The sequence below is a fragment of the Grosmannia clavigera genome (assembly GCF_000143105.1).
Source record: "Grosmannia clavigera kw1407 unplaced genomic scaffold GCSC_113, whole genome shotgun sequence".
Classification (NCBI taxonomy): Eukaryota; Fungi; Ascomycota; class Sordariomycetes; order Ophiostomatales; family Ophiostomataceae; genus Leptographium; species Leptographium clavigerum.
In genome coordinates this window covers 2802949-2816101 of record NW_014040831.1, presented here as the reverse complement: position 1 = coordinate 2816101, position 13153 = coordinate 2802949, and the positions used below count along the sequence as shown (strand labels likewise).

Genomic DNA, 13153 nt, shown 5'->3' with positions numbered 1-13153 from the left:
CGAAGGGATACGGGAATTAAACGGCGAAAACGAACTTCTTTTAATATTTGCAATGTCGCAATCTGCACAGCTTCTGGGCAACCAGGAAAAATATTCTGAAGCAGAACTATTTTTAAGGGAGGCAATTACAAGAGAGGGGACTATTTCGGCCAAAACCATGTCCACCCCGGTAAACTGACACTTTGGCTGAATTTTTGTTTGGGATTCTGTCTTCTAAAGTCGAAAAAGCTCGAAGCGTGTAGCGTTTATGCGAGCTTGCTAGAATATCTTCTCCAAAATGAACGGCACAGCGAAGCACTGCTTGTGGTGCAAGACTATCGCCGGTTGCTCCGTCGAGACTTTGATGACTACGAAGCTAAAAAAATGTTGCTCCGCATCGGAGGTCTTCTGCTAGACCAAGGAGCCCACCAACAGGGACAATCACTACAACAGGGACAAAATTGCATCTACAAGGTCTTGGAGCAACAACGTAACATGCTTGGGCCCTCACACCCGATGACCCTCGAAATTGTGAATTATGCGTCTGCTGTGATGGCGCGCAGCGCAAGAAACAATATGAAGACTGGGAGAATCCCAACATGCGCATATATATTGAGAGACCAGTGCATGACATGAAGAAGATCATGGGAGAAGACCATATCGGAACCATATATGCCCTGGACTTACTTGAAGAGCTATTGTGGAGCGATTGCCCCCATGAGGATATACTTGCTTTATCCTGGAAAGCGTTTGACACGCGGAGGCAAACGCTTGGCGACAAGCACGCAGATACCATATCAGCCAGAGAGACACTGGTATCTCGGTTAACGGAACTTGACTATCCCGAAGCAAAATACATTCCTGGCAGTGGATCGGCCGAGATGACAGATTCTGTAAACGACCATGGTACTCACGCTCAGTCGGCTAACACATCAGAGGAAGCGAGCGTTGAAGGCAGATGTGGAAATTATGAAGAAGACAATCAGCAGAGTGGAGATGCAGATCAGCTCTGCAACTTTTGCAGCGAGCTTGATCCTGCTTCCTACCTAGGAAGGGATCAAGTTTACAACTTGCCATCGGAGCATTCCTATCCTAGCATAAGCCGGACAATCAGGGCGCTACTCGGAGAAAAATTGCCCACTTTGTCGGCTTGTTTGCAAGGGCTGTTCTGCGAAACCTCAGCTTTCTCTCTCCAAACTTGACCCTGATATAGAAATCACATATCAGTATATTCTGCCAGAAAGCGTGGAACACGGCCACCAGACGATTTACCCTAGCAAGGAGCGTATTTCCGCCATTGTTGATATTCTCTTGCTGGAAGTGTCTATACAAAGGCAAAAGGAACGCCTATGGATATACACGGTCGGAACGAGTGATACCTACATGGAAAGTGTAGACGCTATAGCAGAGGCCAGCTTAACAATCGATCACTCCTCGACTACCAGATCGGTAGCCCTTGTAGGGCGTGACATTGTTTCAGCCATGTCCTTGCTTAGGCACGAAGACAACGAACAAGTAAAGCTTGCAATTATACCTCTTTGTGAACAGTATGCATACATGAAAGGCCGGTTAGTACGCGAACTTGCGGACATCCGTCTTATCAAAACCTGGATACAGCATTGTGATTCCTACCACGACGGGGGGTGCGAACCCATCACAATGAACGAAGACAGCAATTGGCGGCCGAGTTGGCTAATCGATGTACAGGAAGAAAAGCTGGTGCCAGGGACACAGGGGGGCATCTATACGCTATGCCGCTCTTAGCTATGTCTGGGGACGTACTGAGCAGCTAATGCATACAGAAGCTACGGCTAACAGCCTGAAATCCGGCCGGTTGATTTCAGATTGCGCTCCTACAACGATCAAGGACGCTAAGGACCTATGTCGTCAGATGGAGATCCCGTACCTATGGGTGGATGCGATCTGCCTCGAACAGGATGATATGAACGACGATGTTCTCAACTCAATGGGGAAAATCTATCAGGGCGCGTATGTCACAATAGTCGCTGCAGACGGCAAAAATTCATGGGCCGGGCTTAACGGTCTCAACAAGCCCCGTACCAACAGGGAATGCAGAATCCCCGCAGACGTTGGCAATATGTCCCTCGGACTGTATCTGGGCTCCAGCCAATGAGCCCTGGTATCGATGTGAATCAAATCTGTTTGCTGAGAGCTGGCTGGTCACATCATCCGACCGCCCAGGTTGCGACCCTGCTACTGGAGACTGATGCAACAACAGGGATATCACGGCGCTTGGGTTTGTATATCATGGAAAAGGAACGATGGGACGCTGCTGTGAATGGCCAGCGGACAGTTTATTTGTGTTAGGAAGGCTATGTTGCAACATTTTGATTTGATGGCTAGCTGAGGGATTTTCCCTCTTCATTTCCGGTTCCTTTCTTTCTTTCAATAGTAAAATATTTCTAGAGTTCGAGACTTGATGTAAGGTACTCGTTCGCTTTAAGTCTTGAAAAGCGCAAATTCCTAAGCGTGATGAATACCAACATTCTATAACGCACACCGCCACAGAAGACTCATGGACAAAGAGCTCACATTTCGGCCGGATGCCCGTGTATTCAAGCCTCGACAAGGCTACCGACTTATTCAGTCGCAGGGGCAGACGCAGGGATGCACACAGATTACCGATCAGACCATTTCCTAGCGGGACGCGTGCTGTGCATTAGAGGCTTTGTACGGAGTAGATCACGGCAAGTTGGTACAAGTGGAGATAATCGTTGTCGTCTCTCAATAGGGTTGCGTGCAAGTCTTCAAGTGTCATCTGTCACTTCAGAACCAGTGTTGATTTCTTGCGTCCTTTTTCGGACTTGTACCTGTAACACCCCTGTGGCGCCTTCCTCCACAACCACACTGTGTGACTGTTGAGTGGTCCGAGGGGTATTTAGCTACTTTCCTAATTAGGAAGCAACTAGCAACTACACACCGCATGCCGTCTTCGCTGCTCTTAATCTTTCGATCAATGCTTGCATCGAAACTCGTATTTATACTGATCGTCCTGCTTCACTAGGTGTCCTTCACACATCTCCAAGAGTCGTCAAAGAGCCTCCTGCCATTCTAAGACCGGCTGGGGCTTTTGGTACTTGGTACAGAAGTGTACTTTTTCCATTACACCGTATTTCCTTTTTCTTCTTGCATACTCTGCATCTTTTAACTTCTCCTTCTGCATCTCCTTGCACTCGTTTGTATCGCTTGACAATGGCCGCTTCCATCCTCGACCTGTCGCCCGACAACATTGTCATCCGGCCGTTGTCCGTGGCCGACCACGCGGCCAGCATAGCCGTCGAGAATGCCGCCTTTACCAATCCGAATCACCGCGCCTCGCCTGACAAGCTTTCCTACCGCCTCACCGCCTGTCCAGAGCTCAGTCTCGGCCTCTTTGCCAAAGCCACGGCTGCCGACGGTGAGCTGGAGATGGAGTCGGACGCCAGCGGCAACATCCTCGTCGCCCACATCATCGCCACGCGCTGCCACGGTCGTCTGGCCTCGGACGCCAGCATGAACTACCCCAAGGACTGGCGCACCACTCTGGCCACTACGGTCGCCACCGAAAATGGAACGCCCATCGGCCACGACCCCACTGGCACCACTGTGGCGCTGCACTCGCTCGCCGTCGCCCCCGTGGCCCAGCGCAAGGGTGCCGGCTCACGTCTTGTCCAGGCGTTTGTCGACAAAATGGGCCGCGACACGCCGGCCGACCACGTCGCCATCATCTGCCAGGATGTGAGTTTTGTTTGTGGGGGCAGGAAGCGTGGCTCCTTTCGTGTTCCAGCACGCTGACTGATGTGCCAGTACCTCGTGAACTACTACAAGAAGCTCGGCTTCGCTCTCGTCGGTCCCAGTGCTGCCCAATTTGGCGGCGGGGGCTGGTATGACATGGTGAGACAGGCCAGACGTTCTAGCCAACCCACCCTGTCTCATTGGGAGACTTCTGACACTGCCTGCAGATATACGACCTGCCCAAGAGCACATAGACACATAGACGGAGAAGGGAGACGGACTGGGGAAACGCATGGCATTTGGCATTGGGTATCATTGGAAAGAAAAGAAGCAGCAAAAGCTATTACAAAAGCCGGTGGTTCTCACTTTGGATACAATATAATACGCCTCGCAACAGCCCCAGATCGACGTTTTCAGCAAGCTTACAGTGCCTCCATGTCTTGCATTCTGGCTGTTCCGTCTATGCATGACACTCTGTTCTTTTGGCCGTCCCCTTCTGACTTCTGACCATATACTTCATCTAGCCTCGGACCGTCTACCCTCGGAACATCTACTCCTCTGCCTTGTACTGCGCCCGGTATGCTTCCGTTCGCTTCAGGTCGTCGGGCGTCGCAAACGACCGCATGCCGGCCACGATGTCGTCGAGCGTCAGGATCGACAGGATGGGGAGGCCGAACTCGCGCTTCAGGGCGCCCAGAGCGCTCTCCTTGGTTGGCGTGTCTGGCAGTGTCTCCATGCGGTCCAGCGCCACCACGATGGCCACAACCTCGCCACCGGCTGCTCGGATCTTGGCCACGGCTTCCCGCTTGGCCGTGCCGGCCGTGATTACGTCGTCGACCACGAGGACCCGCTTGCCAGCCAGCGGCGCCCCGACAAAGTTGCCGCCCTCGCCGTGGTCCTTGGCCTCCTTGCGGTCAAAGGCGTATCCGATGTGGCCGTACCGCACCGGATCCAGCGTCGCCAGCGCGCTCACGGCCGCCGTCGCCAGCGGGATGCCCTTGTAGGCAGGTCCAAAGACCACGTCAAAGGCCGGCTTCGACATGTCTGCGCCGGCAGCCCCGAGCTCGCCCGCCTTGTCGGCCTCGGCAATCGTCTCGCCAAAGGCCGTCGAGATGGCCGCCAGCAGATCGGCCCGGTAGAACTCGCCCGCGTTGAAAAAGTACGGCGACACGCGGCCCGACTTGAGCGTGAACGTGCCAAACTTAAGCGGCCCGCCGTCGACAGCAGCCCGCAGAAACGCCGCCTTGTACGGTACCAGATCACCGGCCATTGTGTTGAGAGAGAGGCGAGCGTACGTGCTTGAGAGTATAGGCGGCGCGTGCGGCGTGATTGAAACAAAACACAGTTCGTCGTTCAATAGTCCAGTCGTACTCAGCTTCCCTCAACCGCTCTCGAAAACTTTTTCCAATTGCCAGCGCTAATACCGCACACGTGACCGAACAAGACATGAGGTCAGAACCTGGACTTGTACTTCCCCACGTTGCTCACATGGTCAGTGAGAATGAGACAGAATCAACAAAAATAAATCCCTGATTATAATATATGTAAGTGGTCTCCCTCGCCCCCCGGAGCCTGCATAGAGCCTTCTGCTATATGCAAGAACCGGTGTCAAACAGAAAAAAGCAGAGAGCCTCGTGGTAATTAACAGAATTCGGTCTTCGAACCCGGCCTTGCGGATCCCTTCTCTGAACAAGAGAAGGCGTGCTACTAGATGTACAAACGTCAGAGACCGATAGATGTCTCCGGCCATCAAAATCCACCCCAACGCCGACGCAGGACAAATCTGCGCTTGTCCCCATTTATTTCCGTCTTCACTTTCGTTCTGTGAACGTCAAGGGGCAGTCGTCCTGTGGAGCAGTGTCAGCAAACGCGTGTCTCTCTTATCTTTCCGACCTTCTTACCTTGGGGAAGATCGTGGCAAACACCTTGATCTCCTCGGACTGAGGAGTCGGGTGGTGCTTCCAGTCAAGCCGTATAGAGGCCATGCCGATGCACAGGGCCAAGTTCAGCTGGGCATAGTGCTGGCCGAGACAGTAGTGTGGGCCAGTGCCAAAAACGAGGTAGTTCTTGGCTCCCTTCTCCTCCGCGTCACCGGTGTAGTAGCGCTCCGGGTCAAACTCGTCCGGGTTGGTGTACACATCGGGGTCGCGCAGAGCCATGTACGTCGTGGGAATGACCATGGCGCCTAGAAACAGAGTCAGCAAAGCGTACGAATACAGGATGCAGCCCGGGATAAGACGGGAGACTCACCTTTAGGGACAGAGTACGTCTCGGAGATGGGGAACTTCTTCTTGACGAGGTAAGGAACCATCAGGACAGGAGGCCGATAGCGGAGCAGCTCGCGTACGACGGCACGGGTGTAGGTCATGGACTCAAGCTCATCTAGGTTGACGGAAGCGTTGCGGTCACCCTTGCGCACACGTATGTTCTCATCGCGGACACGGTCGAGGACATCGGGCCGCTGGGCCATGATCTGAAAGAGCCAAGTGCAAGCGCTGCTGGTGGCGTCCTGGGAGGCGAACAGGAAGGTGAAGATGGTCTGGGCAATCTCATAGTCGCTGAATTCGCGCAGGAGCGGTGTCGGCTTCTCGAGGCCCTCGATAGACAGACCCTTGGCCTCGGCGTTGCGCCAGTTTTCCGAGTCGACCATAGCCTTGACCCAGGCGTCCATGATGGAGTTGACCTCGCCGCCGGCACGCATGCGGATCTTGCTCTTAGCCGCGCACTTGGAGAACTCTTCCAGGACCAGATCGGCAGCCTTCTTGCCGTACCAGGTCTTGGTGTAGGGCAGGATAATAGGAAAGTTGACCAGCTCGAGGGCAGCCGTGATGAGGTAGTAGTCGTCGGCGATTCTTTTGAAGGACTCCTCTGGCAGATAGCTGCCGACAAACGAGCGGCACGACAGGGCGCACATGATTTCGCGGAACTCGCTCATGAACGGGACAGGCTTGCCGCCAGCATCCTTGGTGATCTTCACGAACCGCTTAAAGTAGGTGTGGTACACATCCTCCTGGCCGGGCAGGTAGCACTCGAGAGCCCGGCGGGTGAAGAGGCCATTCAAGCCCTTGCGGAAGTCCACATGGGCCTTGCCGTCGAGAAATACCCAGTTGTCGGCACCCAGCAGCTTGTGGGCAATGTCGACGACACAGGGCTTGACATAGGTCGGAGAGTTGAACACCTTGCGGGCCATGTCGCGGGTCGAGGCGATGACCACAAACCTGGAGCGCGCGGGTCAGCCGCTGTATGGATGCAATTGAAAAATGAGCACGATGTGGAACAGCAGGGACGCAACATACTTGTGGAACACCGAAACGCAGCTCAATGGGCCGCTCACCCACTTGCCATAATACTCCTCAAACTTGGGGTTGACGCTCTGCAAGAAGGGACCGATAAACGGCTCCTTCCATGCCGGGCCAACAATGCTGCCCTTCTGCGAAAGGTAGCTGACTATGGCAAGCAAAAAATGCATCAGCAGCTGAAGAAGAGGAAGATCATGTATTGAGGCTAACCTTGGTCGTAGACTACGGCAATGGCCAGCACAGTGAACAGGACCGTCCACACGCTGGTCTGCGCGACAGCCTCGATAAGCGGCTCGAATTGGGCAGGAAAGACGCCGGCAACGTACTTGGCCGTGGCCAAGGGCGACGCGACGACCGTTCCGTTGATCGTTGCCATCGTTTGGGGGTTGATCCGCGTGCTGCCGGAGAGCAGAGGAACGAGGCTCCGGAGGCGGAGGGGAAAATATGAGGCAGGGATAGGTGGGCAAAGGTCGCAAGCCGGAAACGACACACGATCCGGAATGGCGGCCAACGAGACGCGAAAGGTAAGGAAGGGACACCGTAGCTAGACGATGGAAGAGGCGTGCGGGACGAGGCAAAAAGAAGAGCGGCAGTAGAATAGCAAAAAGGCGAGGGGACGCGGCGTTTTTTTATTCTGCTAATCGTTGGCGCGGAAATTACGACGGGTAGCCCCTACCTTTTTTCATCGAGCTCGCAGTGGGGCACGACATCTCCTATCCTGAAGATCGATACGAATACGGTTGCATTGTAATCCGAAAGCCGAATTGGCTCTACTTACGCTTGAGTAGAAAAGGGCAGTGGTTGCCGGTATCTGCTGTCGCTCCAATTGCGCGCAGAGCGTGCAGCAGTATTCAGGTGGCAGCAGAATCGCATAGGGCAGGGGTTTGCACCCGAATGTCTTGGGATTTTTGTTGAGTACGAATGCGAATACGATGGTCACATGTTTTTCTGGCTAAAGCGGCGGCGACCAACCAGGCGATGGTAAATGGCAGCACTTATTTTCCAAATGCCTTTCGGATCTTTGCCCATCCGACAAGTTGCAGATAGTCTTACGATGCAGGGAAAGGGGCCGTAGAGCCAAAGCCATTGGCCAATGGCCATATGCCATGTTTGCGCCCTTTACCGCCTTGCATCACGTAAGATACATGGAGCGTGCGCAATGGACGGCAGAGCGATACGGACGACCAGCTGTTAATGTATTAGATCCCGACGCCAACCGAATAACGACAGCAGCCTGGAAAGTGGATTGGGTTTGTAATGATGGGGTTGTATTCCGGAAATTCAAGTTAAAGTTTTTAATTGAACAAAAAAAACGTACAGCAGCGGGTATTCGCTGGTCGTCACCGACCCAACTACTAATCCGCCGATTACTGGTTTAACTAGGGGAGAGCGGACGGGATCCCGTGCTTTCCAGTATCTATGGCCGTACGTGAAAGCTGTGTGTTTCGTGATTACTATATAGTCTGTGTGGGCTGAAATGATCGTGCCGATCTGACGTGTGAATGTTCCACGCTTGATGCTAGTTATTCTCTTTCCAAAATGAGGCTGCACTCTGTTCTGTTTATCGCATGCAACATGGCTGCAAGTCCCGTAACAGCGATAGTCCCACGTGCATCTTCCCACCGTTGTTCTTTTGCGGCTACTCCGTACTGTGTGCGCCTTTCGCCTGACACTTCCCCGCAAGCTGGCCCACTAGACGCCTGATGAGTCACCTGCGTTTGGATAATAATGTCCTTTCTCCGTACCGCTCTGTGAGGATGCGAACGGTGACCTCCACGTTCAAAGCGCTTGACTCATCCGTAGATGCCTTGGCTGCCTTAGTGTCGTGCTGTCCAACTCCGCTTGCCGGCGGCATCTGCCAGTACCAAGCGACAGCATGAACCGCTTCCAATCGGCTGCAAAACGTGCATCTGGACACATGGAGCAGGCATGGCGCAGCCCTCCACCCCATATCCTAGCGTGGCAGTGGACATCGTAAAGAGACTTCCGTCATCAGCGTGAGCCAATCGGCCGTCATTTGGTCCGGCTTATACCATCTCACCGGCAACAGCCACAGTCACAGTCAGAAGTCCTCGTAGGCGTGAGCGGTCAGAAAGCCCTATAAAATCTACAAGGCGTCCAGGCATCAGGGAATCCATGTGCCCATTCACAGTCATTATCATCCCACACGGTCATCTGCATATCGCATTTGTAGTCTGCCTCCTATCACGCGTATCAGCCCAAAGTTTCACACTCCCAAAACCTTCGCCTTGGCCATCAATCTCGACCTTACTCAAGACTCTCTCCAATCCAGCTCTTCACAATGCCTAGCTCCAGCTCACATCCCTTCAACCCCAGCGCTGAGCCCGGAAGGGCCACAACCAGCGCCCTTGCCTTTGCTCCTCCTCTCGACCACACAGCCTTCGCCGTGGTGCTAGATGCCAAGGCTAAGGAGAGGGACGCCCGCAAGGAAGCAGCGAGGAAGCAGAAGAAGGAGGAGAAGGCAAGGCTCAAGGCAAAAACAGCGGCGGTCGAGTCTGACAACGCCTCCATCTTCAGCTTCTCCAGCTTCGGCAGCACCACCGGTCTCTTTGGCAAGAAGTCCAAGGGCGAGTCTAGCAAATGAGCGGTGACATGCGGACAGAGCATTTCTCCCCGCCATCCCGATTCTTCACAGCCATTCTTGGCAAAGATGCCAAGCTTGCCAAGTTCAACCACAAACAAAGTCAGCTATTTTCACTCCTCTCACGCTCGAGAGAGAGACGACCGTGAGCGTCAGACGACCAGCTGAAAGACACGAATGGCAGAGGCGCAGGGATAGGAAGCGCGATAACATAGCGGTGCCTTTAGTGTTTTACATAGCGGCCCCACTTCGGCAGCCTCGCGTTTGCTAATTCCTAAGTTCCTAATATTCGTTTCCCATGAGTCAGAATGCCGATTTCTTGAGCGTGACTCAGTGCTATCAGCATCGTTCAGTCGTATCCAAGCGTAGAAACACAACCACACTAGAACGTCTCGTCCAGGATGTTGGCATTCATCTTGACCATCGTCGGGCTATATTCGGACGGATTGTCCGTGTCGTCGCCCGCCGTGTACAGAATGTCCTCGACAATGCGCTTGCTTGCCTCGCGTGCTGCAACGAGATTAGTCAGCAACCTGGTGCTCTTCGTGAAACGGAGAAACAGTGTATCTTACCTGGCGTCTGCAGCAGCTTGGACGGCGGCAGGGCAAAGCTGATGGTCTTGGGTGGGCTGAAGCCGCCGTAGAGATCGTCGCCGTCATCATCGCTACTTTCCCACGTGATCTCGTCTCGTTTGTGGCCGGCCGCCGAAGCAGCTGCAGCAGACGCGCCGCCATAGGGCACGGCCGCTGGCGCGGCGTCGACATCGACGCCGAGGTCGTCAAACGAGATGTCTCTGGTCCTGCTCTTCATCGCCGGCGTCTGGACGCTGACTCCAGGAGTCCGCGGGCCGGCCGCCGCCGCCGTCAGCTTGCTCCGGTATGCGGCCCGAACGGGCGACAGAAAGGCGGCACTGCGCAGCTTGGGCACGGCCATCTCGGGCGACGACATGGGCGACGAGTCCTGCCATGCGGCCCTCTTATGTGCCTGCGCCTGCTGCTGCTGCTGCTGCTGTTCCGTCACCTTGAGTCGCATCGGCGAGGTGCCGCTGCGCGCCGTCTGTATCGTCTTGTGTGGCGTTGCCTGGATGCGGTACGTCTTGTCCATGACGCGGTGCAGCAGCGGGTTCTTCTGCTGCTGCTCCATCGCCAGGTCCTCCTCGGCTGCGCGGCGGTGGCGCTCGTCCAGCGACAGCCGCGGTGTCATCGACATGTCCGGCAACCGGGCCGTCCGCTCGGCGAGCAGTGCTGAGTCAGCAGCCGACGAGTTGTCGTCGTCGTCGCTGTTGCCGTCATGATTGGTCGCACGGGTACGGCTCGCATCCACGAGCATCATGATGCTGCTGTCGTCGTCTTCGTCGTCTACAGGACCCTTTGGCGCTGACTGTGCTGCTGCTGCTGCTGCTGCCGTACCCCCCTTGCCCAGATTGAGCTCCTCTCGTAGCACCTCATACGGTGACCGCATGTCGGAAAAGCGGGGCCGCTTCGACTTGGACGTGGACGGTCGCGGCGTGCTGCCCGTCAGGTCGCCGTCGCCGTCCGACAGCAGCGACTCGTCCCGCGTGTTGGTGCGGTCGTCTCCGCAGTCTTCGCCCTGCTGCTGCTGCTGGCGGGGCGTGTAGTCGGTCGAGGTCTCGTCGTCTTCGTCTTCGTGCGTGGCCGTGGTGGTCTCCTCGGCGGCCGTAGTGCTCTCGTCGTTGGCCGCAAGCTCCTCGTACCCTGACAGAGAGACATTGGCAGCAGCCTCGAAGAACTGCTTCCAGAACTACAATGCATCCGGCAAAACTCGTCAGCTGGGCCAGTCACTCGGAACCAGACGGTCAGCTGTCTCTCACCTTGGACGAGTCCCAGACTGCCCGACATTGCTCGCCGTATTGCTCCACGACCGGGAGGATGCTCGTGATCACGATGCGATGGGCTCGGCTGAAGTTGCGATCGATTTCTGGGACCATAGTCAGCCAAAGTAGCCCCATTGACTCGCTTGCGAAGGCAAATAGCAAACTCGCCCTGCAGGGTGAGCGTGATGGACTGTTCCAGCTTCTCCAGCTCCTCGGTCGTGGAGAGCGGCCGATGCGCGAGCGAGACGCTTGCACGGGACATGGTCGTTGTGCTGCCGGCCTCCAGAATCAAATGCTGCAGCTGTCTAGTTGGAGGGGCTCGTTGGCGAGCATTGACAAAGGGCGCGTCGTTGACGCGTAGAGTAATTGGAGGGGATGGTGGGGAAAGGACGTGTGGCTGGTGCATGTGTGGCGTCGTCTACTCCTGTAACACAAAGAGCATCCGACTCCACTGCGCATTGATCGCTAGCGCAACGCATCAACGCTTCGACTCCTATGATCACAACGGCCGGCCGACTCTGCTACGTGGGCGTCCTGCATCCTGCAAGATTTTCCAGTCACGATGGTAGGCATGCGATATGGGTTCCAGATTCAAAGCATGGCTTTGAAAGTGCGACCGATAAACTGACGCCGTTTCTTCGCAGCCTCCCAAGCGCAAAGCTGCGTCGACAGCGACAGCGATCAAGACGGCGCGCCAGTCCAAGCTGGCCAAGGAGAACAACATCACGGCCCAGGAAGAGGCCGAGATCCGCGAGGCCTTTAGCCTGTTCTCCGAGCCGATGGATGGCGAGAAGCAGGGCGTGCTGCCTATTGGCGATCTGCGCCGAGCGATGATGTATGTTTGTCTTTTCTCTCTCTCTTTCTTTCTCTCTCTTCCCACGCTCACTTGCCACCAAGCGCCCTCGGTATCCCTCCCAGCAGCCAGACGGAGCTGTCCGAATTTGTATCCATCCTCGACCCCGACGACGAGGGCTTCGCCGTCTACGCGCCCTTTGTGGCCATATGCGCCCTCAAGATGCACCAGCGCGCCCAGTCGTCCGATGCGCACCTGCAGGAGGTCGACGAGGCCTTCCGTCTCTTTACGGCCGGCAGCGGGTCCGGCGCCAGCATCACCATGACGCACCTGCGCCGCATCGCGGCCATGCTGAAGGAGGACGTCAGCGACGACCTGCTGCGCGACATGATCCTCGAGGCCAACGGCGGCGCCACCGGCGTCGCTCAAGGCGTCGACCGCGACGCTTTTGAGAGCGTCATGCGGCGGGCTGGTGTGTGGCGATGAGGCGACGACGCGACACGGTGCCGGCAGGAGCAGGCGACAGAGAACACCAGCTCTTTACGAGAATCCATGCACAACGACGACACGACATTTATGCGTTCTGCCGCGTCCACAAGAAAGTCGACGGCGGCGGGTTCTGCTTCGCGTGTCGGCTGTGGCTGGCAGGTGGTGCTGGAGGGAGGATCGCGGGCATTTTGGCCGGGAAACACATCGGCACAGCGCTCCTTATGCTCAAACACAGGGCAAACAGGAAGCGGAAAGTGACAACGACTGGCTCACGTGACCAATATAGATTTCCAGATGTACGAGTAAAGTAAGCAGCGAACGCCTTGTGCAATGCCAAGAGAAAAAGGCCAGAACAAGACAGAATTACAAAAACTTTAAATCCCGGCAGAATGAGCTCTGAACATATCCAACCCCAGTAACCC

General features: G+C 55.5%; 6 protein-coding genes across 6 annotated transcripts; 3 read left to right on the top strand and 3 right to left on the bottom strand.

Moving 5' to 3' along the window:
* Positions 1 to 3192: 3192 nt before the first annotated feature.
* Positions 3193 to 3968, top strand: CMQ_3416 (gcn5-related n-acetyltransferase; the record flags this gene model as incomplete). Its single annotated transcript, XM_014319354.1, has 3 exons — positions 3193 to 3717; positions 3787 to 3873; positions 3942 to 3968. 3 exons carry the CDS (start codon positions 3193 to 3195, stop codon positions 3966 to 3968), a joined length of 639 nt encoding a protein of 212 aa, XP_014174829.1.
* A 296-nt stretch (positions 3969 to 4264) lies between these two features.
* Positions 4265 to 4984, bottom strand: CMQ_3365 (orotate phosphoribosyltransferase; the record flags this gene model as incomplete). The annotated part of the gene is made up of 1 exon (XM_014319303.1): positions 4265 to 4984. The coding sequence occupies one exon, from the start codon at positions 4982 to 4984 to the stop codon at positions 4265 to 4267; it is 720 nt and encodes a 239-aa protein (XP_014174778.1).
* Positions 4985 to 5525: 541 nt separating this feature from the next.
* On the bottom strand, positions 5526 to 7389 carry CMQ_3918 (cytochrome p450 monooxygenase; the record flags this gene model as incomplete). The annotated part of the gene is made up of 5 exons (XM_014319856.1): positions 5526 to 5561; positions 5616 to 5899; positions 5965 to 6932; positions 7011 to 7161; positions 7224 to 7389. 5 exons carry the CDS (start codon positions 7387 to 7389, stop codon positions 5526 to 5528), a joined length of 1605 nt encoding a protein of 534 aa, XP_014175331.1.
* A 1926-nt stretch (positions 7390 to 9315) lies between these two features.
* On the top strand, positions 9316 to 9618 carry CMQ_3374 (uncharacterized protein; the record flags this gene model as incomplete). Its single annotated transcript, XM_014319312.1, has 1 exon — positions 9316 to 9618. The coding sequence occupies one exon, from the start codon at positions 9316 to 9318 to the stop codon at positions 9616 to 9618; it is 303 nt and encodes a 100-aa protein (XP_014174787.1).
* A 379-nt stretch (positions 9619 to 9997) lies between these two features.
* On the bottom strand, positions 9998 to 11855 carry CMQ_3835 (dash complex subunit; the record flags this gene model as incomplete). The annotated part of the gene is made up of 4 exons (XM_014319773.1): positions 9998 to 10125; positions 10188 to 11376; positions 11447 to 11534; positions 11641 to 11855. 4 exons carry the CDS (start codon positions 11853 to 11855, stop codon positions 9998 to 10000), a joined length of 1620 nt encoding a protein of 539 aa, XP_014175248.1.
* A 156-nt stretch (positions 11856 to 12011) lies between these two features.
* CMQ_3524 (ef-hand superfamily Ca2+-modulated protein) lies at positions 12012 to 12728 on the top strand (the record flags this gene model as incomplete). Its single annotated transcript, XM_014319462.1, has 3 exons — positions 12012 to 12014; positions 12094 to 12284; positions 12347 to 12728. The coding sequence occupies 3 exons, from the start codon at positions 12012 to 12014 to the stop codon at positions 12726 to 12728; spliced, it is 576 nt and encodes a 191-aa protein (XP_014174937.1).
* Positions 12729 to 13153: the final 425 nt, after the last annotated feature.